This window comes from Cygnus olor, chromosome 7 (assembly GCF_009769625.2).
Source record: "Cygnus olor isolate bCygOlo1 chromosome 7, bCygOlo1.pri.v2, whole genome shotgun sequence".
Lineage (NCBI taxonomy): Eukaryota > Metazoa > Chordata > Aves > Anseriformes > Anatidae > Cygnus > Cygnus olor.
In genome coordinates this window covers 1,352,713-1,367,154 of record NC_049175.1, presented here as the reverse complement: position 1 = coordinate 1,367,154, position 14,442 = coordinate 1,352,713, and the positions used below count along the sequence as shown (strand labels likewise).

Below are 14,442 nucleotides of genomic sequence, written 5' to 3'. Positions count from 1 at the left end.
TCTACATCAATATATACACTCCAAACATTTTAAACAGCCTTTGCAAAACTTCACTCTCGATAATAGGCCAAGAACTCAATTCATGGTGAATTCGCCTGGTCAACTGACCAGAGGCCTTTACAGTTTCACAGAGGAAAAAAAAAAGAACTCAAAAAATAAAGTTCTGGCTTTGACATGATTGAAACTATATTGTTCACCAATGCAAAAGTAATCAGCATGATCAAGAGCTTTTGGTCACTTAATATGAGAAAAGACTATGAATGAAAGTATTTTCATTGAAAGTATTTTCATTATCACCTTTTGGCATTCGGGAAAGTGGTGGGTCACAGCACTCCATGTGGAACCCTCTATCACAGGAGTCGCAAAAAAGCATGTTATCCTGAAGGGGAGTGGGGGAAGGAAGAGGAAGAGGAAAAAAAGACTTAATACAGCATTGCTAGAGGTTGCACAACAGTGATTTGTATTTGCACATGTGCTAAGTATAGAGCTATGATAAACAAAAGTCAGGTAACACTGAACAGTCTAACTTACTGCATTTTTGCCTTGGATCCTACATGCACTGCATGTCTTGCATTCAATACACTGCCATCTTAAGGCCTTCACATTTGTTGTTAACTCAGGACAGAATTTCAAACATGATGGATGTCCTAAAAAAATAAAATAAACCACGACATATTTAAAGTTTGAGATTTAAGAAATACTGATACTTATGTTCAACAAAATGTAGCCAGCACCACCAGAGCCTTGTAAGCACCAGCAGTTTTTAGAACTTTGCAATACATCATTTAACTCACTTCTTACCAAGAAGATACGGCAAAACTGCCATAAAACTCATTTATAAAGAGAAGTAGAAAGCTGACAACTGACACCTGGGAAAAGTCTTCACAAACATCTGAAATATAATCTTTTCTTTCACTAGTTATACATGCGATGGAAATAAACAACTGCCATTGGTCCTGAAAAAAGCATTTCTACATACTTTAACCCACTCCTTTTATAGCAGTGCAATGAACAGATTAAATCTTTATACAAGACTGAATTAGTATCTTTTTCAAAATTTTCTACCTACCTACCAGAGAAACTTAATAGTTGAGCGATATGCATTTTTCATTCCTACTTACTACTAAGTTATATACGAAGAACAATTTCAGAGCAGTTAGAAGAAAAAAATGGAGTGGACAAGTGACACGCAAAAAGTTTACTACTACAGAAGGTTTAAAGTGAGGGACAAGATCAAGTAGGGAAAGAAGAGTAGCTGAACTTCAGTTTCCCATGAAATTGCATTTTATTCCCTAGTGGGATCATCATCTTTTCCATGGCAGCCTAGAAGCTCTGCCAATTAATACAAGGTATCAGACAACTGAACACATAAAACACCTTAGGCAATACTGGCAGTGACTTCTCTTGTCTTCAACAATCTCAAAGGAGTGTAAACCCTTAATCCATAAAAGATAAAAGCACTGTTAAATAGGAAAGAACAAACCTTCCCAAGGAAGCACTTATATTTAGAGATCATCAAGGACATCAAGTTGTAAGGGAGGTAAGAATCCCTGATGCCATGCTGTACCGATGTCATGAGAATGCATGATGCTTTCTTCTCATTGCTAGAGGCTGGTAAGTACATTCTTCCAGGTAATGGTCTAGTGATGGTGATTCAGATTTTGTCCATCTATTGTTTCTCTCTCAGTCTAAACCACCACAGCTAAACCACTACAAACAAGGATACAGGCTAATCCCTAAGCATTTGCTATTTTAATCTTCCAATAGACTGAGGCAAGAACGACAAAGATGAATGAAGGAATGCAAAAACCACTTCAAAATCTGAAATCTGTACTGATTGTTTCCTCTTACAGCACGTACCCAAGACTTAATCAATCCACTTCTTGTTAAAAAAGGAATTTAAACAGGGTAAAAATACCATTTTCTCAAAATAAAATGCAGAAATATAATCTGTAAGTAAAAAAAAAAAAAATCAGGAATAAATTCCACAAATACTTTCAAAAACAGAAATATCAGAAAATGTTGCCATTTGACTCTTACCATGCAGTTTAACAGAAATTAACAATTTGTATTTGTAACTGATTGCACACCTGAAGTAGCTATTTCTCTTGGAAGTTACAAATGCACCATGGAACTGCAAAGTGCAGTTCAGTGTCACTCTGTCCCTTTCAATAAAGCATAATAAGTGCTTGATTCAAAAAAATGCCTGCTAAGAAGGAAAAAAGCTCCCTGAAGTCAATAATATTAATAATCAATATCACAGACTTATTCCATCAACCATGACTTAACATGTACATTAACACATTAAAGTGTTATCATAAGCCAATTATCTCCTTATTCATAACTAGAATTAAATACATCTACCATGCACAGAAGTGATTTACTTCAAGGCATAAATAAGCAAGCTGTGGTTTAACTCATTGATTTTAACTTTGAAGTATGTTTATCCTTCTCAGTTATTACCTTAAGAAAGGCTCATTCTCACTAGTTGGTAACTATGCACAGACTAAGTGTAACAGGGTTACGTAATTTCTCTGTTATCTACCAACGTAACGTTCTTCATTCAAGTAATTACACAGCTTAAGACATTTGTTCCTATCCTTAAAGGTTCTATTATAAAAAAAAAAAATCATGAAAAACATCTACTGGGATTAAACATGAAGACTGCCTGTGACTCAAAGTCCTTCAGACACAAGTAACTGTAGGCTGGAATTGTGCAAAGGGAAGTATCATTATGCACTTGCCATGTTCTTTTACTGTCGTCCCTAGGTATGCGCTACTGGAAACAGCACAGATTTTTAGATTTCCAAATACAATACGGCATTTTTCTTTACTAGCTGGTAATAGTTACATTCTTCATTTTGGACACAAGATTGTATAGGAAAAATACAGCATTAACAAGAAGTGGGTTATGCCTAACAGACATGAAGTAGCAATCAACGCAGGCTCTACTTCTATAAGTGACTTATATTTTAAACTACTTCCATAGTTAAACCAATTTCCGTAGTCCATTAAACAGAGTCACTGTGACCTTCAAACGTAAAGAAAGCACCTGTAAAATTGCTCAAGAGGGAAAGCATGTTTTTGGCTCTGAAGTCCCTATAATCTCAGCACTGACTCATCTGAACAGAGAGAACATACTATCTCCTGCATATTCAGAAGCAGATATATCTGCCAAGAGGTTTTCCCCACAGAATCAGGGAAGGATGAGGTTGGGAGGGACCTCTGGAGGTCAGTTGTCTGGTCCAACCCCCTGCTCAAGCAGGGGACACCTGCAGATCGGTAACCAGGACCACATCCAGGCAGCTTTTAAAGACCAAGGAAAGAAACTTCACAACCTCTCTGGACAACCTGTACCAGTGCTCAGTCACCCACACAGCACAGAAGTGCTTCCTGATGTTCAGAGGGAACCTCCTGTGTTCTAGTTTGCGCACACTGCCTCTTGTTCCAGCACTGGGCAACACTGAAAAGAGCCTGGCTCAGTCTTGGCTGCATCCTCCCTTCAGGTATTTATGGACTTGGATAAGATCCTCCTGAGCCTCCTCTTCTGCAGGCTGAACTGCCCCAGTTCTCTCAGCCTCTCCTCATAGAAGTGCTCCAGTCCCTTCATCATCTTGATGGCCCTCCACGGGACTCTTTCCAGTATGTCCAAGTCCCTCTTGTACTGGGGAGCCCAGAACTGGACACAGTACCCCAGTAACATTCTATCAATCTCCACACTGAAACAGCAATTTCTTCTGGTTCAATCACTTGACTTTGTTAAGTTCACAGACAACACCAAGTTGGCCATGAGTGTTGATCTGCTCATGGGTAGAAGAGCTCTGTAGATGGGCCTGGACATCTGGACATGCTGGGCCCATAGGCTGAGGCCAAGTGTATGAAGTTCCAGAAGGCCAAGTGCTGGGTCCTGCATTTGTGGCACAACCACACAGGCTGGGGGAAGAGGGGCTGGAAAGCTGCCCTGCAGAAAGGGACCTGGGGGTGTTGGTCAACAGCTGGCTGAACACGAGCCAGCAGCATGCTCCGGTGGCCAAGAAGGCCAACAGCATCCTGGCTTGTGTCAGAAATAGCGTGGCCAGGAGGACTGGGAAAGTGATTGTCCCTCTGTACTTGGCCTCGGTGAGGCCGCACCTCGAGCACTGTGTTCAGTTTTGTGCCCCCCACTACAACAAGGGCATCAGGGTGCTGGAGCATGTCCAAAGGACAACAAAACTGGTGAAAGGCCTAGAGAACAAGTTTTATGAGGAGCAGCTGAGGGATCTGGGGTTGTTTAACCTAGACAAAAGGAGAGTCAGTGGAGACCTTATCACAGGTATCCTCTCCAGTTACTTTCAAGGAGACTATAGCAAGGTGGGGATCAGTCTCTTCTCCGAAGCACTAAGACGAGGAAATGGCCTCAAGTTGTGCCAGAAAAGGCTTCAGTTGGATATTAGGAAACAGTTGTGGTGGTTTTACTCAGGTGGACAGACGAGTTCCACCTCAGCCCCTCTCTCACTCCACCTCCTCAAAGGGGAAGCAGGAGAAAATATGATGCAAAGGGCTCAAGGGTAAAGATAAGGACAGGGAGATCGCTCAAAAATGATTGTGATGGGCAAAACAGACTCAGAGCCGGGGGGGATAGTAAGATTTATTGCCTATTATTAGCAAGCTAGAAAAGTGAGAAACAAAGGAAAGAAACCAAAAATGCCTTCCCCCCATCCAGCCACTTCCACGTCCTCCCCCCAAGCAGTGCAGGGTAATGGGGGCTGCGGTCAGCCTACAGCGCTTCATCTCCGCCGCTCCTTCAGTCACTCTCGTCCCCTGCTCCACATAGGGTCCCTCCCACGGGATGCCATCCTTCCCGAACTGATCCAGCTCTTAAAGAACTGCTCCAGGTATGGCTCCATACCATGGGGTCCATTCATCAGGAACAGACTGCTCCAGCATGGGTTCCCCACAGGCAGCAGCTCCCCCCCCAGATCCCCTGCTCCTGCATCGTCTCTTCTCCACGGGCTGCAGCTCCGGCTCAGAACCTGTTCCGGCAGGGGTCCTCCACAGGCCACAGTCTTCTTCAGTGCAGGTCCACCTGCTCCATCAGGAACTCCTCCACAGGCTGCAGCGTTGAACCCTGTTCCATCGTGGTACTCCATGGGCTGCAGGGGGACAGCCTGCTTCACCATGGTCCTGACCACAGGCCGCAAGGGACTTCTGCTCTGGCGCCTGGAACACCTCTCCCACTCCTTCACTGACCTTTGCGTCTGTAAGGCTGTTTCTCGTTCCTCTCTCTCCCCCAGCTGCTGTTCCCAGCAGTTTTTTTGTTTTTCTCCTCCTTTCTTAAATCTGCTCTCACAGAGGCACAAACAACATCACGTATTGGCTCAGCTCTGGTCAGCAGCAGGGCCCTTAACTAACATGGGGCAGCTTCTGGATTGTTCTCACAGAAGCCACCCCTACGGCCCCCCGCTAGCAAAACCCTGCCACATAAACACACTAAAACATTTCTTCACTGAAACAGTTGTCAAATATTGGAACAGGCTGCCCAGCAGAGTAGTTGAGTCACCATCCCTGGAGGTCTTCAAAAAACATGTAGATGTAGTGCTTAGTGACATGGTTTAATGGTGGAGTTGCCAGTGCTAGGTTAAATGCTAGACTAGATATCCTAGAGGTCTTTTCCTACCTAAATGATTCTATGACTTTCTTTTAAGCCACAGCAACATCAATATACTACAAACTTAACAGATTACAGGTAACTTCAACCTTCAAAAGCTGCCAATTTCCACCAGGAATACATATATAAGTTTAGTTCAACCTTAAAAAAAAAAATCAAATGCTTTAAAATTTTCTTGTCTACTCCAGTTAGAAGAGGTGAAGACTTGCAATATGTTAATGTGGTAAAAATAGGTGAGATCAGGAAGTTAAAACAATGTCTCATTCCTGAGTGAAGAGAACTCCTTTAACAAGTCCACTTCTGTTTCCTCATTGCAAATTTGGGTCTTGTATATTCTTCAAAGGATCTGACAAAACAACAGTCTTAAGAGAACAGTGTTACACTACTGACAACAATTACTTACAGGGATAAATTAGATACGCTAACATGTTATTTTTAACATGAAATACAAGTGTTGGAAACAAACCTATAGAGTAATTTCCAAAGAAAAATGTGTTCAATAACATTTTAGGTAGAAAGCATTATTAATTAGGGTGAACTTAACTACAAGGAGAAAGGATCAGTGCATCTAACTTGGACATCCAGTATGTTTTTCTAGCTACAGGATTCTTAGCAGTTAATTTTATCCAACTAGCCAACCTCCTCCCACGTATGGTAGTAAACAAGAGTAAAAGAATTTCCATATTCCCTTATGTACCAGTTTAATACCAATAGGCAGCCAAGCATCACCATGCTGCTCTCTCACTCCCCATCCTCAGAAGGAAGAAACAATGAAAAAAGCTTATCGGTTGAGATAAGGACAGGGAGATCACACACCGACTGCTGCCACAAGCAAAAGAGACTCTGTATAAGGGAGATTAATAAAACAAACATTATATATTATTATATGTCTATTGATAACAGGCCAGAGCAATAAGAACTAAGAGGAAACTGAAAACACCTTCTCCCCATATCTGCTCTTCTACATCCTTCCCCCATACAGCTGAGGGGAATGGGGGTTGCAGTCAGTCCACAACACCTCCTCACAGATGCTCTCTTCCCCCTGCTCTGGCACAGGGTGCCTCTCACAGGATGCAGTCCCTCCTGAATTGATCCAGCACAAGCTTCCCTCAGACTCAAGAATTGCTCCAATATGGGTCCATACCACAGGGTCCATCCTGCAAGAACAGATGTTCAGTGTGGGTCCCCCGTGGGCTGCCACCAGATCACCTGCTCTTGTGTAGGCTCCTCTTCATGGGCTGCAGCTCTGGACCGGAGCCTGTTCCTGCTCTCCATGGGCTGCAGTTGCCTTCAGGCCACATCCACCTGCTCCATTGTGAGCTCCTACATTTCAGGCATACCCTGATCTCTGTTTGTAAAGCAGCCTCCACAGGTTGCTTTCCAAACATCTCCTGTCCCTGTTCCTCTTGAACTGATTAAAAACCTTTGTTGTTCTGCTCTCCAGCTTCCCTTACCCACATTTGATCACTAACCCTCCTGCCTTCTCAGCCTAACATAATACTTATTTGGAATAATAAAACCCACCATTGTTCTACTTGTATTTTTTGTTGGTTTTGTTTGTGCTTTTTTGTCGCTCTTAAGTATTTATTATAGTTTCCCGGTAACTCAAACTTCTTTCTCCCTTTCAAAAATCTGTCAGCAGCAGCTCTTTAGTTGCTTCTGCACCTCTTGATTGTGCAAACAGAGGTAGAGTTTGATTCCAGTTCTCAAGTCTATTGATTTTTCAAAATCAAAAGATAGCAAGGAAAAAAAAGCAGGAAAAAAGGAAGGAACAATGTTTGCTTTCATAATAGAATTTGTTTTCTCTTATCTGACATCCCTCATTTTACTCCCTTACAAAACACCCTGTGAAAAGGGACACAGCAATGCATTTCATTTTCACTACCCAAATAGATTATATCACAAAATCGGAGTGATATTAGAGCGGTATATTAGAGAGGTGTTCAAATACCCAAATAGCTTCTGCTTTCAGAATGCAGAAGCATTACCTGAAGAAGCATAAGCAACTGAAACAAAAAAACTAAGGCAAAGCAGACATGCCAGTAGTGGGCACTGCAATTTAATCTCTGATCAACTGAACAATTTGCTTGCTGTGCACAATATGCATTTTCTTTTATGTTTCTTATACAGTAAGACCAGCTTTGAGACATACTGCAGTGTGCAAAATTACAAATCCAATTACAATAACCTCTACTTGAATGAAGTTTTATTATATACTGCACTGAAATTGGTTTTTCTTTTAGTTAGGCATCAGTAGCTAAAGTTTAACCACGCAGCAATCTGATTGGCAGTCTCAACATTTCATTCTTCATATAAGGTACATCTGAGGAACTAATTAAAGATAATTCACTCTTAATGAGGCAGACAGAATGTATCAGTGTTAATTCAAAGGGAAGCTGATCCATGAAAGTCAAGGCTTCCGCAGTTCCAGAGCCCTTAGACTTACCAGGGATTACTCCATAACAGAAGAGCTGTTATCTGAGGTCACCTGATTAATGTAAACTTTGCGTACCACAGTACCACAATAGCACAAATCCTATTAAACTTCCAAATACTAGAACACAGATTGAAAAGTACCAGAATCCTGTAAGCCATATTGGAAGGCCATTTAACAAGTCTAAGGGGTTCAGTGTAAAGCCACTTCCTTATTTCACTGTTTAATCGTTTACTTAAATATACTAGAAAACAAACTGGTTAGAATAAAAATAATCTGTCCAGGGTGATGGATTCAGAAGCACACAACGAGAAGCATACCCTGATGAACTGAAAATACATTTTTGTTCCATACTGGTTTGTTTTTACTTGAGTACTTTTATAGCTATCACAGTACCAAAAGATTAACCATCTTCAGCATCACACCTACAAAATTGTGAGAGATATATACTCTGAATTTAAAGACACTGAAACAATATTTTCATTTACATCCTTCTCAAAAGCAGCGATGGCTTACTCAGACCCTACTCATTGACCACCCAAGCACTTCCCTCATTTTCTTTCTGACACAGAAGGTTGTATGGCTGAGCACGGAACCAATCAAACTTGCCATCTTTCAACTACATTTGTTCCTCAGTCCAGCTCACATGCAACCGCTTGTACCAGGGCAGAAGAAGGGGTAGCATGTTGCAGGTTGTGACTTTAAGAAGCAGTAGTGCTAGTGTGTCTGTGAGCTGGGATGGGATGATCTGCACTGCAAAAAGCTTTGCTGAAACTACTTCCTTAAGCAGCGGTAGCTTGCGTGGGCAAAAATTCTTTTAATGACACAGCTAACAAGAGCAGTCCACCCAAGTGACAAGCTCTACTGGTCAAATAACTCTTCTTCCGATATAAAGCTCTTTTTACACAGGGGATTTTCTTTTAGAATAGCTGAACTGATCAGAGGATTTTCACAACCCAAACTCGACAGTTAGGCCAGCTATATGCCATAAAGCTTTTTCTAACAAGGTCTTCATGAGTTTCAAATCCCCCTGCAAATCAGCAATAACCTAAGCCAAGAACATGCTTGGTATCATCCATGTGCAATCAGTGCTCGAAGCAACAGTGTGCTACAGCTTCCAAAATTAACCCAGATGGTTTCAAAATTAAGCCAGATCACTTTGCTAGAAGCACTTGCATTCAGATCAGCTGCACAGGTACAGCAAGAGCAGCTCCAGTGCACAGCAGCAAGGTACATGTAAGTGGATGGTCACTTCATTGTGTCTGACAAGCGGTGGCCTCCGGTTTGCCTACATACCAGTTCCCATACCTGCTATTGGATCAACTCTACCACCACCCACACAAACACCTTTCAGGGAACAAGCAGTGAAGTATAACCCTCCTTTATCAAACAGGGTCACTTTCTTGGAAGGGGGAAAATAAGGATCTAATATCAAAAACCATCCTATGCATTCTGACAAAGAAGTTCTTGATACAAAAATTCATCCCATTTCATAATCACTTTTTGCAAAGTAATTGAAACCATTCAAAGGGGAAACTGGATTCTCACACTAGCTGAAGAATATGAAGAAAAAAGGAATGTACTATTTTCTTCAACTATTTTTTTTTTTTTTAAAGTTCTGCTTTATTTATGTAACTTCATAAGGAAGCAAACACCTAGCTCATTAATTGCTGGACTTCTTTGTACTTGTAAAATATTTACCTGACTCCGTAATTTTCCTGTTACTAGCCAAAAGACTTGTTCTTCTTACAACTCCCTTTTTCCCCTGAAAGCCATACACATTTTCTGTTGAGTGAAACACAACTGTGATGTTTCTCCTAACAGTTTGAGTAGGTTATTTTAAACACTATACAAATTACCACTTGAGTAACAAAAGATTTTTTTACAAGAAAATTAACTGGATACACAAGATACGTAACAGCAAAGACTGCTACACAGGTTTTTTTTTTTTCCATTCTTCCCCAACGTCTTAAATGCTGCAAATGAGTACAGAATTCCTGATGCTCATTTGCAGGCACAGAGCAAAACTGAGTTTTCAAATCAAGCATAGAACCCCCCAGAAAAATCACACCATTCCAGCATTCTGCAAGTACCATTTCCCTATAAATTTCCTCAGCACGTCTAAACTGTGGGCCTACAAATGAATTCAAACAACTCATTGGTAGATGTCTGACAAAATTTTATTTAAAAACCTGCCTCTCACACTGCCTCACCCAACACACTTTGCTGTAGCTGTCAATCTATGTCCAAAGGGAGAATGACATTCTCACATTAAAAATACTTTAATACCTTAAAAACAGATTTATACATAAATATTTATAATATTTGTAAATTCATCCAACTTACCACTGCTGCCACAGTCTGCACAAGACAACAGCTCTTCTGGTTTTTTTTCACGATTTGATTCTTTCGTTCCCAAACAAAAGCTACATATTGGGATGGGATCAGCTCGTGGCTAGATTTAAAAAACAAACAGGCGTAGTTAGCTTTATTAAGCAAGAAAAAAAGTTACCCAAAAACTACAGACACAGGCAAACCCTTCTCAGGGGCCTTTTCTCTCTCATATACTTGAGTTCAGAAAGTCAGTTTTAATTGACATTTTGTTGTATTATGTATTAATTACAAATTTACTTGCTTTTGAATAAGATTTATTATCTTAACATCTTTCGAAACCAAAAGTTAACCCATAATTAGCAACTTTTTGTACTTACCCATATAAAGATCTCCAACATGAGGTTAGTGTTAAAAAAAATCCAGGAAAAATAAGAATTTTAGGACATTATTCTTAAATATACTATTTCAGCTCCAGAACACAAAGAAATCATTGGTTCAGCTGTAATATTGCTTCAAAGATTAAGATGCAAACTAGTTTTTATTACAGCTGAATAGAGTTCCTTTCCAAAGGAGTACGTGTACGTGTGTCAATGTTAAGACATACTTTATCCACTTCTGTACAATGGATAGCTTCCTTGTGCCTCTCTCTGAAACTACCAGTTTAGGTTAAAAACACTGGTTTCAATAGATCAACCGTTAGTTGATGGGACTCATCACACTGGAACAATCTCATGCAATTACAATAAAACAAACATGTAAACCTTTCAATACCTGCAATTAATTAACACACAACTTTCCACAAAAACTATTAAAAACCCTACAAATTTACTTCCTCATTCTCCCAATGACAAATTCTCAGAGATTTTCAGTGAAACTAGTTACCTACATCATCCAAATACATAAATCAGTAGTACTTGCACAGAGAGTCTATAAACAGGATCTGTAACAAGTAAAACTAGGTGCAACTATTTCTTCAATGGGATACTCAAAGTAATAAGTACCTTCCCAGATAGGGGAAGACATATTCATACCTGCAGAGTTTTCCACCTGTCAGTTTAAAGTAACATACCTACAGATAAAGGAAAACCCATTACTTACAATTCTTGCCAGTAAGAGATCATAATTATAATGATCTGTCCAATTATCATCACTTTAAGATGTATTTACATGAAAGTGGTATTAACCTAAAAAAAATACATACACTACTAAAAATTAGCTTTTTGTTTAATCACTCAGACCCCAATAAAAAGCAGTAGAAAAATGGTTCAGAGCTATCTAACTGTTCACTTGCAGCATCTTGTGAACATTTCTTAACTTTAAGAAATGTTTAACACTGATAATTTTAAGATATTTAAGTGGAAGCCAGTAAAAACCTCATCTTGGCAATGATACTGTTCTCTTTTCCTTTAATATAACAGTGCTTTAGCCATTTCAGAAATGCTTGCTCTGATAAATTATTTACAAAACATCACATATCATTCATGTAATGAAACAAATCCAGGTCCACACACTCATTTATCTTTCCAAGACTTTTTTTCTTGCTCTATGAAAGACATGGCCATTAGCCAACATTCATGTACTTTCCTATTTCAATCCCCTTACTCCACCCCCCCCCTTTTTTTTTTTTTAACTGAAGGTAAAATAAAGGACAAAGGTTGTTGGCAGTTCAAGGCTACAAAGACTGATGTTCCCATACCAAACGCAGTAATAGAGAGCTTGCAAATCCTGTCACTTCACACACAGGTTTTCAAGAAACTTACAGGCTCCTGTATATATTTAGGAGCCATTTACATTAATAACTGTGAACATTACTAGGTCTGATCTCAGAGCTACTGACATTAGTTAATACAGACGTTCCTGTCAGCACACTAAGTAAAGCCTAGTTTCACGCTACTTGAACTTGCATAGCTAAAGCAGAACTGCAGTCATCCTGGTGGTATTTTTGTCCCACAACTGACTCAGTTAGGATGAACCATAAAAAGTCTTTGTCAGCATATAAAACAAAGAAGCTCATCTCCTACCTGTATCATTTTTCAAGCCCTAATCACTAGTTTCTCACCTAAAACACAGTAATCAAGTATCATTATTCTCTGGAACACAACTGTTAGTCAACATCAAGGTTAATTCCATTTCATCTCTTACAGAAACTCGTCTGGCCAGTAATTCGGTGCTGGAGCAGCCATAGGTGTCAAAACACTGACACAGTACACCGGCTGGCCTGGGAATCAGGGCATCCTTGACAAGGGCAGCTGGGAGCCCCAGATCTCCCTGATGGGCACTGAACAGAGAAGCTGTGATAACAAACCGATGGTCTGGGAAAGCAGAAATCACCATCAGCTACTGGCCGTACCAGGAACTAGTGTGCAATCCCCACACATCTCCAAACACCCAAAAGCAGCTTGCTTTCTACTCAGAGACGAGCTTCTCTTCCAAAGCTCTCCTGCAAGAACTTCTCCACACAAGACCTCCAGGACAGGACAGGCCCTTGCTGGGGATGCCCAGCTGAGGCCAGGCTCCATGACACAGCTCAGCTGTGGGGCAGGACTTGGGTGTCCTATGTTAGCCCCTGGGAGGGGTTCGGTGAGAGCTGCCCTTCAAAATAGCACACGCAGGCAGGCGCTTAGGTAAACAATCACGAGTATATACTTGCTTTACCAGCAGTGATTTGTAGCAACTGACAATGAAGAAATTCAAGAAACAAAAGCCTTCGAGTCCTTGTGCATTACAGAATCCTACAAACCCACTGTCACAATCTTCCCACACCCATGGGCCAGGCAACCCTCACCGGTCACAACATTAATGGGTGCCAGAAGGGCAAATACGCAGCTCACGGAGGCCTGGGAGAAGGCTGCAGAAGAGCAGTGAAAGCAGCAAGAGACTAAGTACGGGATGGGAGACACTGAGGGGGGACAGGCAACGGGTGGATGCCCCCCGAACAGCACTTGGGAGGGGCAGAAACTCCCAAAAGCAAACAGTCAATGTGCTGGGAGCTGAGGACCATGACTGGGATTTGAGGACCACAGGACTGGTATTTGAGGACCCACATGACTGGGATTTTGGCCACAGCAACAAACCTCCTGCTCCCACTTGAGCCCATCCCGGGTAAGGTAGCAGGCACCACTCTGGTTATTCAATGCAGTAACACTTTACATGAAATAAACCAATATTTTTCTTGCTATTCAATCTGAGTTTATTTTTTTCCATCTCATATTTCAGAAACACATTAGTGATTTTGTTGCAAAAACTTTAAGGTTTTGTTGACTGCTCTGTCCCTGAATATAGGTCTGAACAATGCTTCTCCAGTAACATACTGTTGTTTCTTCCACAGAGCTAGTAAGCTGAGGAGAACTTCTCATCCAATTCAACTTGGAGAACAAGCTAAATTATGTCTGTCAGAAGGTTTTGGTTTTCTAGATCAGTAGAAATTGTATATCCAAATTTAGAAGGCTGCCCTGTTCAAGTAACAGTGTATTTACAATTGCAGTAGGGGTAAATACGCAGAAAATCCACCCCCTATGCTAACACGCAGTTGCCTTCAGAAACTGAAGCTTTGCAAAAAAGCAGCTAGGCAGTCAGATTTTAACTTTGTTTTTAAATCTAGTACAGAGCAATAACAGACCAGCAATTCAGCAACTGTCAACTGATTATTTTCCTTCCCAATTAGAAATTGAACAATACTTTAACACAATACATTCAACAATCATAGCTAATCAACCCTTTAAAAACTTCACACTTCAACTACTGCAGTCAATCTATCCTTTAAATAGCCTTACGAGCCAGTGCCATATCATGGTTATTTCACTGACACCAGTAATTTTGGGTCAGAACCCCTGTGATGCACACACTGTGACATTACATTCCCAGTCTCCTCCAATAAGCAAGAAAAGATTATAACGTAGAATGTAGAACTTAAATTTCTGAAATACAATCTGTTTCGAATTTGTGAACGTATTACTTGGCGATGACGAATTACTAGCTTTTGGTAGGTGATAGCTATTTAATCCTGCTACAAATACAACACAAATAT

At 40.7% G+C, this 14,442-nt stretch overlaps 1 protein-coding gene across 1 annotated transcript in view; it reads right to left on the bottom strand.

The window, feature by feature from the left end:
- The window catches only part of KAT6B (lysine acetyltransferase 6B), a 109,520-nt gene that overhangs the window by 47,155 nt on the left and 47,923 nt on the right, over positions 1-14,442 (bottom strand). Inside the window, 3 exon segments of the mRNA XM_040563724.1 lie at positions 298-379; positions 532-647; positions 10,428-10,536. Coding sequence (XP_040419658.1) covers positions 298-379; positions 532-647; positions 10,428-10,536 — 307 coding nt within the window.